At 44.2% G+C, this 15,211-nt stretch overlaps 2 protein-coding genes across 13 annotated transcripts in view; one reads left to right on the forward strand and one right to left on the reverse strand.

Moving 5' to 3' along the window:
* The window catches only part of PPIL3 (peptidylprolyl isomerase like 3), a 13,950-nt gene extending 8,731 nt beyond the window's left edge, over positions 1-5,219 (reverse strand). Inside the window, exons 1-5 of one of the 8 annotated variants that reach the window (XM_045294058.1) lie at positions 5,073-5,219; positions 4,127-4,178; positions 1,815-1,889; positions 724-817; positions 209-276 (exon numbers count right to left, since the gene is read on the reverse strand). In XM_045294058.1, coding sequence (XP_045149993.1) covers positions 209-276; positions 724-817; positions 1,815-1,889; positions 4,127-4,129 — 240 coding nt within the window. In that variant the 5' untranslated portion in view covers positions 4,130-4,178; positions 5,073-5,219. The other 7 variants (XM_045294024.1, XM_045294051.1, XM_045294041.1 and 4 more) reach the window with 7 other exon arrangements.
* A 72-nt stretch (positions 5,220-5,291) lies between these two features.
* Positions 5,292-15,211, forward strand: part of NIF3L1 (NGG1 interacting factor 3 like 1) — a 23,602-nt gene continuing 13,682 nt past the window's right edge. Inside the window, exons 1-5 of one of the 5 annotated variants that reach the window (XM_045293999.1) lie at positions 5,402-5,420; positions 7,574-7,668; positions 8,678-9,138; positions 9,993-10,155; positions 14,678-14,804. In XM_045293999.1, coding sequence (XP_045149934.1) covers positions 8,703-9,138; positions 9,993-10,155; positions 14,678-14,804 — 726 coding nt within the window. In that variant the 5' untranslated portion in view covers positions 5,402-5,420; positions 7,574-7,668; positions 8,678-8,702. The other 4 variants (XM_045293994.1, XM_004701528.2, XM_045294014.1 and 1 more) reach the window with 4 other exon arrangements.

Raw genomic sequence — 15,211 nt, forward strand, 5'->3', positions numbered from 1 at the left:
ATATAGATACACACCAACATACATACACAAGAGGGAGCTTCAAAAAGTTCATGGAAAACCCCCATTATTTTTCAATCCCATTTTCCCACAAATATTTTGAAAATTTCCTTCCTAACGATGTTAATGCACCTTCAAACAACAGATGTATCAGAGTTTCCCAGTGTAACCACGGCATCAGAACACAGATTGTGAAGCTTGGGGTTTATACCTTAAGATATTCACTGTATTCATCCTCAAACTTCCTGCCCCAGATACTGCTACCTCCTCTTCCAGTACCTGTAAGCAAAAAAAAAAAAGTCATTTAATGAGCGTTGAAAAAGGTCCTTAAGATGGGGGTTGAGTTTAAGAAACCCTTTTCACATTGTTCTCAGATTTAAGAAGCCCTCCTGGTGTAATGGGTTATGTGCTGGGCTGCTAATCACAAAGTCAGTAGTTCAAACCTACCAGCTGACTTTCAACCCCCATGAAGATTTACATTCTTGAATACCCACAGGAGCAGCTCTACTCTGTCCTGCAGGGTCGCAATGAGTGTGCAACACCTCAATAGCACTGAGGTTTTGTTTTGTTTTTAGGTATAGGTGCTAATAGTTTCTGCATCAAATTTTCTTGCTGTGGTAAGGTGGCCTGATTATAAAAAACTACATGCTTTTCACTTTTCTATTATTTTTCTACTCCTTCTTTATACGCCCAATCCTCTTGATATTTATTAGTAGGAAAACTTACCTGTTGGATCTCCTGTTTGAACCATGAAACCCTTGATATTTCTATGAAATAAACAGCCATTGTAGTAATTACTGGCACAAAGAGCCAAGAAATTCTGGAGAGTGAAAACAATTGAGAACGATTCAGAAACGCAGCAGCAGTAACGTGTTTAAGAAAAAGAGCCCATCATATTTACTGAAAACACTATAGCAGAATGCTACCCTATGATTTCTAGACACTACTTTGGATAATGTCACTTCCCTGCTGAAAAGACTTTTGCCTGCCTTGTGCTCTTGAACTCAACAGGGCATAACAAGGCCCATATGGCCTGGCCTACCTCTACGTCATATATAATAATGTAGTCTTCTCTGTTGCTTACTAAGATAAGATAACCCCATCAGCCTTCTAACAGTTTATCTAAAAGAGGTAGGCTTCCCCCCACCCCCACAAGATCTTTGTTCTTGCTATTTCTACACTTGGAATGGCCTTTTTACATCTCTTTCCAAGGAAATGTCATCACTTATAGATCTGTCTCACTAATGACCTTTCTTTGGCCAGGCCTGCCCTCACCTTCCTCATTGTTCTCTACTCCAACACTTTATCTCCTTCCAGGTACTACAGCCAGCCCTCTAAAATTACTTGTCCCCCACCCCCATCTTCCTTGCTGGAATATAAGCTCTAAGAAGGAGGCAAAGGATGTATCTTGTTCAACACGTTATCTCCAGACCTTGGCAAGAGAGCCTTTCCTAAAAACGATTAAACAAATACACATACACAACTGACTCTTCTTTGTCATTTACACAGGGGATATAATGTGCAGAAATGTTCTGTCTAATAATGCTAATCATTCTCCATCTTATCGAGAGAAGGGCCAGCCACTCTCTGGTCATTGCTGCTGGCTGCCCTCAAGTTGGTTCCACAGGGTTTTCAAGGCTGTGACCTTTGGGAAGCAGATCTGTTTTCCCAGTATCTCTGGCTAGGATCCAACAGTCAGTTTTTCAGCTTACAGTTAAGTGCTTAACTGTTTACACATTCGGGGCTCCTACTCTAGAGAGAAAAGTGGCCTCTTGTCTTGGGTGATTATTTGAATACGTAAATATAATGGCACTCACCTCACAGGCTCTGGGCGTCCTTTCACAAAAGACTTCTATCTTAACATCACCTACATCTGTGTGCAATGTCACCGACTGAAAGGGAGAATTTGAGGAAAGGATTTGATTTCATCAGGTAACTAGATCTCCAAGATGACAACCCGAATAAACGCAGACAGGAAGTATACAGTGCTCCTCCCTTATCTTTCACTTCCTGCACCTGCTGCAGCGAATTATTTAACAAGGCTCTTCTAGCTGGAGGCTTTGTTACTCTCACCAAAATGACCACTATCCTGATGGGTCTGGGCAAGGTGGGGGAAGATACTGATTGGGATTGTTAACAGAGTTCATTGTGATTGCCATCTTGCTGGCTACAAAATGAGCCCTCTCAGAAGCAGCAATGGGAACGCTCACAACCAGGAAGAGTAAAGATCCCAGAGTCGAGTACATCCTTTGGACCCTGAGCATCTGCCTTTTCCCGTGTGACAGCAGAGGAGTGGCAGGGAAGCAGCAACAGCAGGACCAGGAGACAAAACAGTGGTTTCTCAGTCTACAAAGCAAGTAAAGCTGAGTCATTTGGGGTAGGAGACTGGCTTATGGAATGAGCTGCTATGGGCACTGAAATGGGGGAGCTGGGTTTGCTGACCCATGGAGCTGGAGCTGATGGCCTTCTGGTTGAGGCTTCCAGCAGAGGGCCATTTATTAGCAGAGCTTTATAATACTGCCTAACCAGAGCAGAGGTTAGGCTAAGAGGCTGAGGGCCAGAGAGACGGCCCCTGGAGGGCAGGGCAGATAGTGAACAACATCCTGAGCATTTCTCAGATAAATTGTATATTTGAATTGTAATTTAACTTCCCTAATAACCCCCTAATTGTAAGCACTGTGAGTTCTGTGTAGTCACTGCAATAAATTATCAAACCAAACCACAGAAGTAAGAGGGGCAGTTGGTGCCAGAATAGGGTAAAAAGGACGGAGGCCTGTCTGACCTCCACCTTGTGACAATTGGCCTAGGAAATCAGAGGTCAGATATGGCCCCCATGGCCTTTTTAATACTGCAGCCAACTGTCCTCCAAAACTGTTAAACTAGTGTGATGAAATCTATGCCATCCCATTTTGAAGGTGAATCATTCCCTTGTCCAGCATATCCACGCTGCATGTATACCCAGCCCATTATCGCTGTTAATCTGTTACTGTGCCTAATGTATAAGTAAACTTTATGATAGGGAAGTATGTACAGGACAAACATATATATATAGGATCCAGTACTACTTGTGGTTTCAGGCTTTCACTGGGGGTCCTGGGCCATATTCCACAGATAAGCAGGGCCTATTGTACTGCTTCAGAGATAACCTATTCCTACAACAGTTCTTTTCCTCGAAAAGTTATTCTACCAGTAGAAAAAAATACTTAAGATAGACCTAAATAAGGTCAAAAGTATCTACTGGAAGCAAATATTGAGATGGAAATAATTATCTTACATTTGAATTTTTCATCCATTAAAAAGTCAAAAAATTAAAAAAAATAAAAACAGTTGTCATGTTGGTGTTAATAATTCAGACGGCAAACCACCAAGGAGCCCTGGTGAGTCTGAAAGACGAGACCTGCTACTCCCATAAAGAGATCCAATCTCGGAAACCTAGAGGCAGTTCTGCCCTGTCCTACTGGGCTGCTAGGAGTCTGAATCAACTTGATGGCAGTGAGATTGGTTTTGGTTGGCGAACCACCAATGTCATTAATATTCATCGAAAAATGTTGGGAAAATGACTTTCAAAACAGTTTCCACTATTTATGTAATTTCATGCTCAGAAAAAGGGTTAACAATCTATTTCTTGAGCAAATGAAAAACATAAAAGCAGGTGTTTCTAGATCCTACACGGAGGTGACCATAATGCCACCTCTTGCTTACTTCTTGTTTGCTTTTATGGGGCTAGATTAGCGTGTTTTGGTAGCTTGCATATTCCTTTGTTCATTCTAGGAGGGGAGGGGATTATTTTGAGGATTTCTTTCTTTTCTTACAATAACATGTAGCAGTGGAAAATCGAGGATGGAGTGGGGGTGCAAGGCACTATTCTCTTGGCTTATCTTCTACTTCAAGTTGCCTACCTTAGACCCAGGCAAAAGGATCCAGTGAAAATAATCATCCTCATTACACTTTACCTTTTCCAACTCCCCCCTTCCATCTCCATTGTAATCTTTAAATTCTGTGTATTTAACATGGAAACGATGAAGAATTACATATTTCCCCCTATTGAGTGATTTCACAGTGTGCTTTCCAGCCTGTTGTTCCAAAGCGGATAGGCATTTGAGTCCCCTAAAAGTTCCATGAAACTTACCATTCTTCCTGATGGCTTCACGATGTACTGTTTAAATTCTTAGCGTGTGGATCTATTCGGAAAAAAGCTTCTTTTTAAAGCGTGAATCTATTCGGGGGATGGGGGAGAGGCAGTTATTTCTTGGGATGTGAATCATTCTTAACTTCCTCTTTACCGTGTATTTACAAGAAGAAGAAAAAACCCTTTCGAATAGCAAGCATTCCCCTCGGAATACAAATTTGGTTGTGTACTCAAGTCGGTCAGCAATTTCCCACTTCCCCGGTTCTCCTCTCGAAGAGCCCCCTGCGGACTCCGACAGAACTTGGCCTTTGGAACGCTTTCACGCAATCGAATTCCCTCACCTGGAAGTCTGCCCAATGATCAGGTCTCATTAATCTGAAGACCTCATTTAAAATGCCTGTAACCCTCCTCTCTTCCCATTAAGTCTTCCATCACACGTATTAGATTACATACGCATGAATTTAGGTGCTCTGCTGGCGAAGTGGTCCGCTAACTGCACGGTCAGCAGTTAGCCTACAAGGCAAAACTCCGTGTATTTCACACTGAAACACCGGTTTGAAAGGCGAGCCTCCTCCTCCTCCTGTAGTCTCTGTCAACCGGTCCCATCCGGCCGCGGAGTTGGCATCGACGCGACAGGAGGGAGGGTTTGCTTTGTTTTTGACTATTTTGGCTGTGCGACGCCGCCACCCCCCGCAGCTTCAAGAGCCCTGCCTGCCAGCGAGCCCTCACAACATAGCAAGCGCTCCCACAAGTGAATGAAAGGACTGTGCCGTCCATGCTCCCTTCACAACGTCACCGAAGCACAGCAGCTGCACAAAGCAGAGGCGACACCAGCGGTGAAGTGCTCACGTCTTACAGGGAGCTCAGGTCCCAGGACCCCCGGAAGGCGAGAGCGGGACACGAGGACGCCCTCCCCGCCTCAGTGCCCGCCCACTCGTCTGCCTACCTCAAATCCCGGCGACGAGCCGGAGGGGGCAGGGCACCTGCGTGGCGAGAAAGGGAGCGGCTCTGTTACCAACGAGTAGGGCAAGAAGCGACACCCGGAACTGTCACGTGCTCCCCAGAAGGGCCCTGCTTGCCGCCGAAAAGAGAGTGGGACCACTTCCGTTCAGCTCCCTTCCTCGGCTTTTGCGCGCAGGACCGGAAATGACGCAGGGGGCGTAACCAGGCCCGAGGGGCGGGGACACTCGTGTTTAAAAGCCTGCGTGGCGCTTTGAGGCCGCTCCGGAGCCAACTGGGTCAGGTACTTGCGTGGTGGGCTGGAGCGGTTTTGCGTTGGACTTCGTACCGTGAGGTCTGCGTTTCGAAACCACTAGTGTACTCCTTGGGGAAAGACGAGGCTTCCTTTCTCCCACTGTAAAGAGTTCGTGTCGGGAGCCCACGATGGCAGTTGTACCCTGGCCTGGAGGGTTGCCGTGTGTCGGGATAGACTGCTTTGTGTGGGGTCCCAGGCTGTGATCCTTACCGAAGCAGATGCCCACGAGTCTGGCCCGCAGAGGGGCGCGACAGCCTGGTGTGCTCCCAGTGGTTGATCCCGCCGCCGGGGCTGCTTAGTTAGGGTAGTCTGGTTGCGGCAGGAGCCTGGCGCTGTCGTATACTTTGGGACGGCTGATTTCCAGGTCTGTGGTTAAGACTATTTTTGCTTCCCTAATATTTCCATCCCTGGAAGCCCTTGGAATAGACTCAGTGGCCTTTGGTGTCGGGGTAGGGGGAGGATGTTGGGGCAAAGACAAAGAATGGCCGGCTGGAGTCCGAATCCGGGATTTCCAGGCTGCCGCCCCTGACGCCCTTCAGTGCTCTGGAAGGCGCTGCCCTGGGCTGAAATGAGGTCGGGTGGCTTGCAGGTTGGAAAGTGGAACCTACTAATATTAACAGTAGCTATCACAGTAGTACTTCCTCCAGGCCTGTCACTGTGCTAGGCACTTTACGTTTAATTTTCCTGGCTACCGTATTAGTTGAGCACTATTACCTGCCCCGCCCCCCCAGGAGGCAGCAATAAAGATAATTGGCCCCTTGTTCACAGCTGTGGCTCTGAGGTTCAAAGTCGGTGCCTGTTAGTTAGCCAACATGCTATGCTGCCTCGCTTTGCCTTTAATTATTTCTGGAAAGCAGCCTGGCAGTTTCCTGAAAGCTGTGAAACGAGAATGGCCCACCATGTGGTTTCCCAGGTCAGTTTCCAACAGCAGAAAATAACTCAAAACTGGCCTGGGATTTCACTGTACCACTTGCTGATTTAGAAGAATCTGTTGAAGATTGGACTTGGTAATGAGATCATGAACCGATCTCCCATGTCCCTGGGTTGGTTTGGTTTTTAGAGACCTCACGCCACCGGAAGAGTCAACAAGATAGGTCGCACAGTGGCAGGAACAATGGGCACAAACATGGTTCTACGATGATGGCAAAGGACTGGGCAGACTTCCCTCCAGTTGTCCGCAGGGTTGCTGTGAGTTGACCTGACAGCAAATTTAAGAACAAAGTGAACTTGATAGTAGTAGTTATTTGATTAGGCATTTGTTTTAATTTTGTACTCCAAAGTGCACATTTTTTATTGGCAAATTTTGAATTTTATTTTAATTTTGCACTCCAAACTCCAAATTTTTTCCCAAAGCCAGCTCATTTTTTCCAGCTCCATTTACTTTTCTGTCTTCCATCTTTCCTATTTTGTCAACCTTTCCAAATTCTGTTGGGTGTCGATGTTTAGAAGGCTTATAGGCTGCCACGAGCAAGGTAACCTACACCTTCAGATCTCCAGTGTGGGTGTGCTGTGGGTGTGACCGACCTTAGGGCAACAGGTGTTAGATGATCAGGTCAGTTCCTGCCTTTTTCCGGCCAGTATCCTGCCCATTCTAGAGTTACCCACTAATGTCTCCTATGATTCTAGCTACTGATAAAGTACCTAAATTAATGAAATTATTATTATTCTTGGTAAGGCCTTTTGCCAATACACAAAGGGATATCCCCCCCCCCAAAAAAAAAACTTTTTTTCTTTTTCTTTTTGATGTGAGGAGGATAGTGCATTTGGAGTTTATTCCGCGAGGTCATCCTGTTAATCGAGTTTTCTATTTAGAGGTTCTGGAAAGATTGTGTAACTAACAGAAAAGACCTGATTTGTGGCAGACGGGACTGGTTTTGCCACCACGACAATGCACCTGCTCATGCAGTGATCTCAGTGCACTAGGTTTGGCCGAACCCAGCATGCTTCTCTTGCCCCATGCACCTTACTCACCTGACTTCACTCCTTGCGACTTCTTTTTGTTTCTGCAAAGGACAGCCATCCAAACAGACGAGTTTGAAAAATGCTTCCAAGAATGGAATCGCAGAGTTGACAAATGTATTAAATGTAATGGAGAGTCCTTTGAAGGTGATAAGGTTGTTTTGTAAAAAAAAAAAAATTAATACAGAGCTTTGAAAACAAATTCTGTTGTTTGTTTGCTTGTTTGTTTTTAGGGGGGACCCCTTGTATATCACCTGACTCCAAATTTTGCAAGGCAGGAAGACTTGGTGTTGGCATATGAATGAACATGAAGTACCTGTCTGTACTGGTGAGAACAGAGATTTAGGGAACAGTTCTTGTTCTCAAGTAGCAAGCCTAATAGGGGAGACATCAAGAATATGCCATTAAAAAAGAGAAAGGGAAAAAAAAGAATATGCCAGAATACCGACGCGCACTAAAAGAACCTGCTTTTTAGGAAAAGCTACCCAGAGTGCTAGAGTGGACTTGAAAGGAAGGGGTGCGGGGAGCAGCAGGGGTGTGTATGTAGGGGTGGGGCGCGAAACATTTGCATATTCTGTACCAGGCTTGTGCTGGGTGACTTAACATGTATTAGTTCTCCGGTGGCCTGTGAGGAAGACTGAGTGAAAACACTCAGAAGTGTAACAACTTGCTGGTAATTGGCAGAGCCAGTAGTTTAAGCCAGTTCTTGTTCCTCCAAAGGTGGAGTGCTTACCCTGGAGTGACTGAGACCAATCGGAGGGACAGACCACTGACTGTTAGAGACTGTCCCTGGAAGACATCCTCACAGTAGCCAGAACTGTATCTGAGTGCTTTCTGGATTACACAGTTTATACAAAACTGTTGATTCAACGGTTTTTTGTTTGTTTTTCCCCATCCCAGTAATGGGTGAGAGGTTCACATAGATGGGAGAACTATAGAAGCCCAGTGACGCATATACAATATGTCAACTACCTGTCAAATGTTAGCAAACTGGCTGTGTTCTGAGGGAGCCATTGCAGCCTTGGCCACACAGCTCAGCCAAGGCTCACAGTTAGAGGGGCCCATCAGGGCTCTGGACCAGGTACCACAGGCCACGATCTGACAGCACTGAGCATACCGCCATCGGTCCACAACAGGCAGCCACGCCTCAGCCTGTCAGCACTTAGTTGGCATAGGAAGACTCCTGCTGCCATACCCTAGTTCTGGTCTCCCCTTGAGCTCAGACCAGCCCACATCACTGGTTTATGACCCTCTCATGACTGCAGCTCTGTAACTCGTAGGTTTTGCGCCACAAAGGCCTTTGTCTGGTGTGCCATTTTCTGTCTTTGTCACTTCAGATTCTCCGCTAGACAAGTTTTCTGTATGTTGTCATCTGGCGTACAGCTGATCACCAGAAAGGTCCAGCACGTCCGCTCCTCGGTTGGCAGTTGTTTCCGTTCCTTCATGGATTTAAAAACTCTCATTTCCTCTCTGAATGACTTTGCATCCCTCTCATATGCGGAGAGTTGGGACAACGTTGGCTTACTGGTAGAGCCAAGTCCACCACATACTGTCAATACACTCTTCCTGACCAATGACTTGACCGAGGAAGTAATGGAAGAGGCGCTGCAAAAGAAGGCAGATCTCATTCTTTCCTATCATCCTCCCATCTTCCAACCCATGAAGCGCATCACCTGGGCCACCTGGGCAGAGCGCCTGGTGATCCAGGCTCTGGAGAAGAGAGTGGCCATCTACTCTCCTCACACAGCCTATGATGCTGCCCCGCAGGGCGTCAACAGCTGGCTGGCTAAAGGACTGGGTAAGATGCCACTTATTCCTTTGTACTTAGCCATACTTTGACATTTAGAATGCCTTTATAGTAAAGTTTTCATTACTTTAGGGATGGGAGAACATTATCCTGTTTTAAAAATGGGCCTAAAAAGTAATGTTGCAGAAGTCTGGCAATTACATTGCACTTGAAAAGTGAAAGTGCTTTCTTTAGTGGATGGAGAAAGCATGGTGTCTTGATTGCTGGGCATAGCTTCTTAATCCCTCATCCGTGTGCCTGCACCTGAGGCACTCGCTAATGCTCGTTGGATTGTACCACAGTTCAGGCTGTTGGCGTATGGTACATCAGGTAACCGTCAAGTAGATAGGCTTTGTTGGATGCTTCCTTAGGCCCAGCAACATGAGGAGATTCGGCATTTGTGCTCTAGCTTGACTTTAATAAGTCCGTTACTCACTCATTTTTGGCAGAAGCTTTTATGATGACACCTGGACTTGTGCAGCCAAACAGAATAGGAGAGTTTGCAGCCTGAATTGTGGTTGGCAGGAGTAGAGTTACCAAGCATAGACAATTCTGTGTACCGTTTTCAAGCTCCATGATTCGGTCTTTCTTGTTCACGTGTTTTTGATATTTAGAACCTTCTGGAATATTCTGAAAATGCATTTGATTTTGTTTATCCACACAAAATCCTCAGATTGGGGACTATTGGTAGATGTTCATATAAGTATGTATATATTACATAAGAATATGAAGAAACCCACCCCACCCCCCAAAAAAAGGAAACCTGAAAGTAGTATCATAAATTTTTCCCAAAATTGTTTCCTTATCTTGAAAATAAAAGCAAATAAAATGCAAAATAAATAACATTCCCACATTTTTTCTTCTAGGAAAGTGTACCTCCCGCCCCATACTGCCTTCCAGAGCTGCCAAGTGCCCCACAGAGGGAACACACAGAATAGAATTCAGTGTTAGCCCTAGCCAAGACCTGGACAAGGTCGTGTCTGCGGTGGAAGCAATTGCAGGTGTTTCTGTCGCTACTTTTGCTGCTAGGTACAGTATATTCTTCTCTTTGTAAGGCTTCTTTCAAACTCTCTAACCCTGCTATTGAGGTTTCGAGCAAAATGTACTTGTCATGTGCACATGGGTTCTAATGGAGAAGTATGGAATCTTTGAAAATGACAAAAATGACAAGTCGCGTTTACTGAGTACTTTTTATATGGGAGGAACTATCTATTTACACAGAGTATTTCTCACACTCAGTGATGTTGAAGGTTTTACTTTATCGAATAGAAACAGACCCTGGGGATGTACTGATACCATTAGACTTATCAGTTCCCATCAAATCAATGATTGTCAAGAGTAGAAACAGACCCTGGGGATGTACTGATACCATTAGACTTATCAGTTCCCATCAAATCAATGATTGTCAAGAGTAGAAACAGACCCTGGGCATGTACTGATACCATTAGACTTATCAGTTCCCATCAAATCAATGATTGCCAAGCACACTTTAACACTTCGATGTGTTGCCTTCTGGTGTTTTATTCTATGCATATATTTTATCATTTTACATAATTTGAATCATAATGTACCTAGTCATGAAACCTATATTTTCATAATTTTATATTCTAATAATTCCCTAGATAAACAGCTTCATGAGTACCATTATTTTATGGATGTTTACTGGTAGCATAGTGGGTTATGCTTTCGACTACTATAAGGTCAGGAGGTTGGAACTGTCACATGGTCATAAGTTTGAAACCACAAGTGGCTCTTCAGAAAAAAGATGAGGCTTTCTGAAACCCATAGGGGCAGTTCTACTCTGCCTTGAAGGGTCATTGTGAGGCAGATTGACTGGATGGAGTGAATTTATAATATTCCAACTTAGAAACATCATAGAGCACAAAGTACTTAACCTAATCTCTTATTATTATGTTTAATTTTTCTAATTTTCACTAATATGAATAACACTTACATAAATAGTGTTATAAATACTTTTTTTTTAAAATTTAACCATTATATGGATAAAATTCTCATACGATACAATTCAGTGGTTGGTTGAAATCTATTACAAAGAGTATGCAGTAGTCAACACAATCAATTTTAGAACACCATTTTCTTTATTCTTGCCTCCATTACTTATTAGCTACCCATTTCCCCCTAATCTCCCCTGTCATAATTCTAAGGAGTCCAGTCCTTGCCTCAACATGAAATCTAGGGTACGTAAATCTATGAAGAAAATAATATTTTAAAAACCCTAACAAAACAAAAACCTCAATCCAAAAGAAAGCAGAAAGTAATAAAAACTAAAATAAGTTATAAATGGGTCAAAGAGGAAGACACAGAGTAAGATGTTGAATTTTAGCCTAATTATCTCTACATTCCTTACTTTCCCGTGCCCTTGGTCTGAGGACAAGACATCACATCCTGGTCTGAGGGAGATTGGCGGAACTTTCATCCATGTGGGGACTCTTCCGGTGGGTTTGGGGCTTTCCCTGTTATCCATAGCCTTCTGCAAACCCAGGACTCAGAATTTAAATTCTAATACAAATCCCTCCTCTGGCTTTGCATTGTATTTTTTTTTTTATTGGCATATTATTTGCTTTGGGTTTTATTTAGAGTCCTTGGATCACATGGGCTGGTGTGCTCCATCTGTGTGGATTTAGCTGCCACCTCATTTAGAAGGCTACTTACTTTAAGACCCCAGGCGCTGTTCTTTCTGATAGCCAGGCACCATCTGAGTCCCTTGCCACACTTGGCTTTTCAAAGGCGTATCTTTAGAGACTCATCCTGAGGGCAAATACTCAGCAGGGTCATATCTTAAGACCTAATTATTATTAGAGTAGGGCTTACAGTTCTGAGTGAGCTCAAAATCCATTCATATAACCAAGGATTACCAAATTCTTTAAAAGTCATTTAGGACACATACCAAAAATGTTTCAGGCTAATTTATGTAAGACTTAAGCATCATAAAGGCCAAGCTATACAAAGCTAGGACTTAACTGTTTTTAAAAAAGAGAGAGAACCCAGCTATCAAGAGATAATAGCGTCTGGGGTCTTAAAGGCTTGAAAGTAAACAAGCGGCCATCTAGCTCAGAAGCAACAAAGCCCACATGGAAGCAGCACACTAACGTGTGATCATGAAGGACCGAGGGGACCAGGTTTCAAGCACCAAAGGTGGGGGGAGGAATCATATCATTGTGAACAAGGGGAGCGCGTGATGGGACCCAATGCCCATCTGTAGACAACTGGGCATCCCTTGCACAGGGGTAGTGGGGAGGAGATGAGTCACTCAGGGTTCAGTGTAGCAATAATGAAACTCACAACCTTCCTCTAGTTCTTAAACGCTTCCTCCTCCCAATCATCATGACCCCAATTCTACCTTGCAAACCTGGCTAGACCAGAGGATGCACAGCGGTACAGATGGGAACTGGAAACACAGGGAATCCAGGACAGATGGACTCCTCAGGACCAGTGATGAGAGTGGTGATACCGGGAGGGAAGTGGAGGTAGGAAGGGGGAACTGATCACAAGGATCTACCTATAACCTCCTCCCTGGGGGATGGGCAACAGAAAAATGGGTAAAGAGAAACACTGGGCAGTGTAAGATAAGATAAAATAATAATTTATAAATTATTAAGGGTTCATGAGGGAGGGGGGAACGGGGAGGGAGGGGAAAAAGGAAAATGAGCTGATTCCAGGAACCCAAGCGGAAAGCAAATTTTTAGAATGATGAGGGCAACGAATGTATAAGTGTGCTTAACACAATTGATGTCTGTATGGATTGTGATAAGAGTTGTATGAGCCCCAATAAAATGATTAAAAGAAAAAAGAAAGGTACTAGGATAAATATCACTTGGAAAAATGGATAGTCCCCCAAACTTAGGGAACAAGGAAGAATATGTTCTAAAATTGATTATGGTAATGATGGCCCAACTCTTTTTAATATGATTGAACTGTTGAATTGTATGTGCATTACAGGCCAATAAAACTGCTAAAATATTTTTAAAAGAAAAAAAAAGAGAAGTAGGAGTTTTTAATATAATTGAGATTTATATTTGCTACACCCCAAAATTATCTGAGTAGTTTTTTGAGTATAGAGTTCTTTTAATAAAATTAGTAAATATGCCGGAATCATTTTAGGAAATTTAAGAATCAATACATGAAAAATTATCATGTTCAACCAATTAAAAATCTCTCATCCTTTTTATTCAATGTTAGTATCCTAAGCACAAGCCAACTCAGTTTGGCTTCCCTTTTGTTTTCAGAGAAGTGGATGTCTTTTCAGACCGTCTTAGTGAAAACACACCAGACTTACACTCTACTAGAAATTAAAACAAAACACTGCACAAAATGTGGAGCCACAAAGTATGCCCAGGGAAAGGCTGCAAAATATGTTCCAAATTGTGCTGCGCAGGGGGAGGACGAAGCGTGACCAAAAGCTAACAAGGGTTTGTTAAACTAGAATCTCAAACTTTTCAGCATCACTTCCCTCCTGAGGGTCGTGTCACGAGACATTTTCTCAAAGCTGATTAAGCCGTTGTCCGGCCATCGCTCAGCCCACCTTTCCCCTTTCCATCCTCCAGTTTATTCCTTTAGGAATTCCCGAGGCAACACGAGTGGAGTGAAGAGGTCAGTGAATGAAATTCCATCTGGGGAGAGTTAAGAAATTGTAACTGCGGTTTGCTTAATTGGTGCTTTTACAGAGTTAAGTAAATCAAATCTGATTTCCTGATCTCAGGGGTGACATAAGGAGCATTGGTGGTGTGGGGGCTGCCCATTGATCCACTCACCACAAGGTCAGCGGTTTGAACCCACCAGCTGCTCTAAGGGAGAACGATGAAGCTTTCTGTTCCTGTGAAAACTGGCAGCCTTGAAAACTCATAGGGGCAGTTCTGCCCTGTCCTGCAGGCCTCTGTGAGGTGGAATCAACCCAATGCCAGTGGAAGGATGAGGAGGTGCCACTGAAACTCAAAGTATTTGGTGGCAAATCCCTCCACAGGACAGCCAAGGCCTCCTCCAGGCTTTCCTACGTGAGGTAGCTTCTCTGGTGCCTGTTAACTGAGGGTGACACTACTTGGATTTGAAGTCCCAGTCACGTAGCTTCCAGCATCATGGCAGTATGCAAGCCGCCACAGTTCAACAAACAGACACGTAGAGGGGAGGGTCCAACATCTGTCATTCAAAACAACTATCACAAGGTTTCTGACAGCCAGCCAGGACTAAGAGCTGGTTTAGCACATTGGGCCAGTGGCATGAATGTCACATGGAACTTGCGAGCATCTCCTTGAACCCCACCCCAGCTGAGTGAATCAGTACCTGGGCAGGGGAGCCCAGCCGCCTGTGCTGCAGTAATTCCTCCAGGTGACCCTGACGCACACTAACATTGGAGAGCCGGGATTCTAGGAACCAGATCGGCTTGGGAATGAATAGATTTTGTTAGTTAAATCCCTAGCTCCATATATGGATGCCTCGTGTCCTATCATAGCGAATGTGTACGCTCTGGGTTATGTAGGACAGTTTGTTTGCATTTGTCATAAACCAGGGTGGAATTCCGCTCCTTCCCCCGCAGGACTCATGATGAAGAATGCACGCGTGTCAGTCTCAGTTGCACTCCGGAGGCTCTGCTGCAAGTGGTGGCGTTTCTCTCGCAGAACGGAGAGTTTTATCAGAAGACGGAGATTCTGTCACTAGAGAAGGTAACAAAAAGTCTCATTTGATCTGACATGACTGCATTTTGGTTCAGCAGATTCACCTGTGAGTTGTTAGGTTATCAGGCCATTAACGCTTACCTAAAAAGCACAAAGGGGACTGAGCTGTAGAAAAAATACCAAAGGAGGCAGGGATGCAGACTAGAAATGGGTGAGAGTGGCCATTTCTTCAGGGTTATAGACTCAAACTCTTTTTTTATGTTTAAATGGATTTTTTTTTTTAATTGGGAGCTCGTGCAACTCTTATCACAGTCCATACATACATCCATTGTGTCAAGCACATTTATACATTCATTGCCCTCATCATTCTCAAAACATTTGCTCTCCACTTAAGTTTTTTCAGCACATTTTTTTGGTTTTGTTTTGTTTTAAAATCATTTTATTGGGGACTCATA

This window comes from Echinops telfairi, unplaced genomic scaffold, assembly GCF_000313985.2.
Source record: "Echinops telfairi isolate 266 unplaced genomic scaffold, ASM31398v2 ScPeMD7_3;HRSCAF=10, whole genome shotgun sequence".
Taxonomy (NCBI): Eukaryota; Metazoa; Chordata; class Mammalia; order Afrosoricida; family Tenrecidae; genus Echinops; species Echinops telfairi.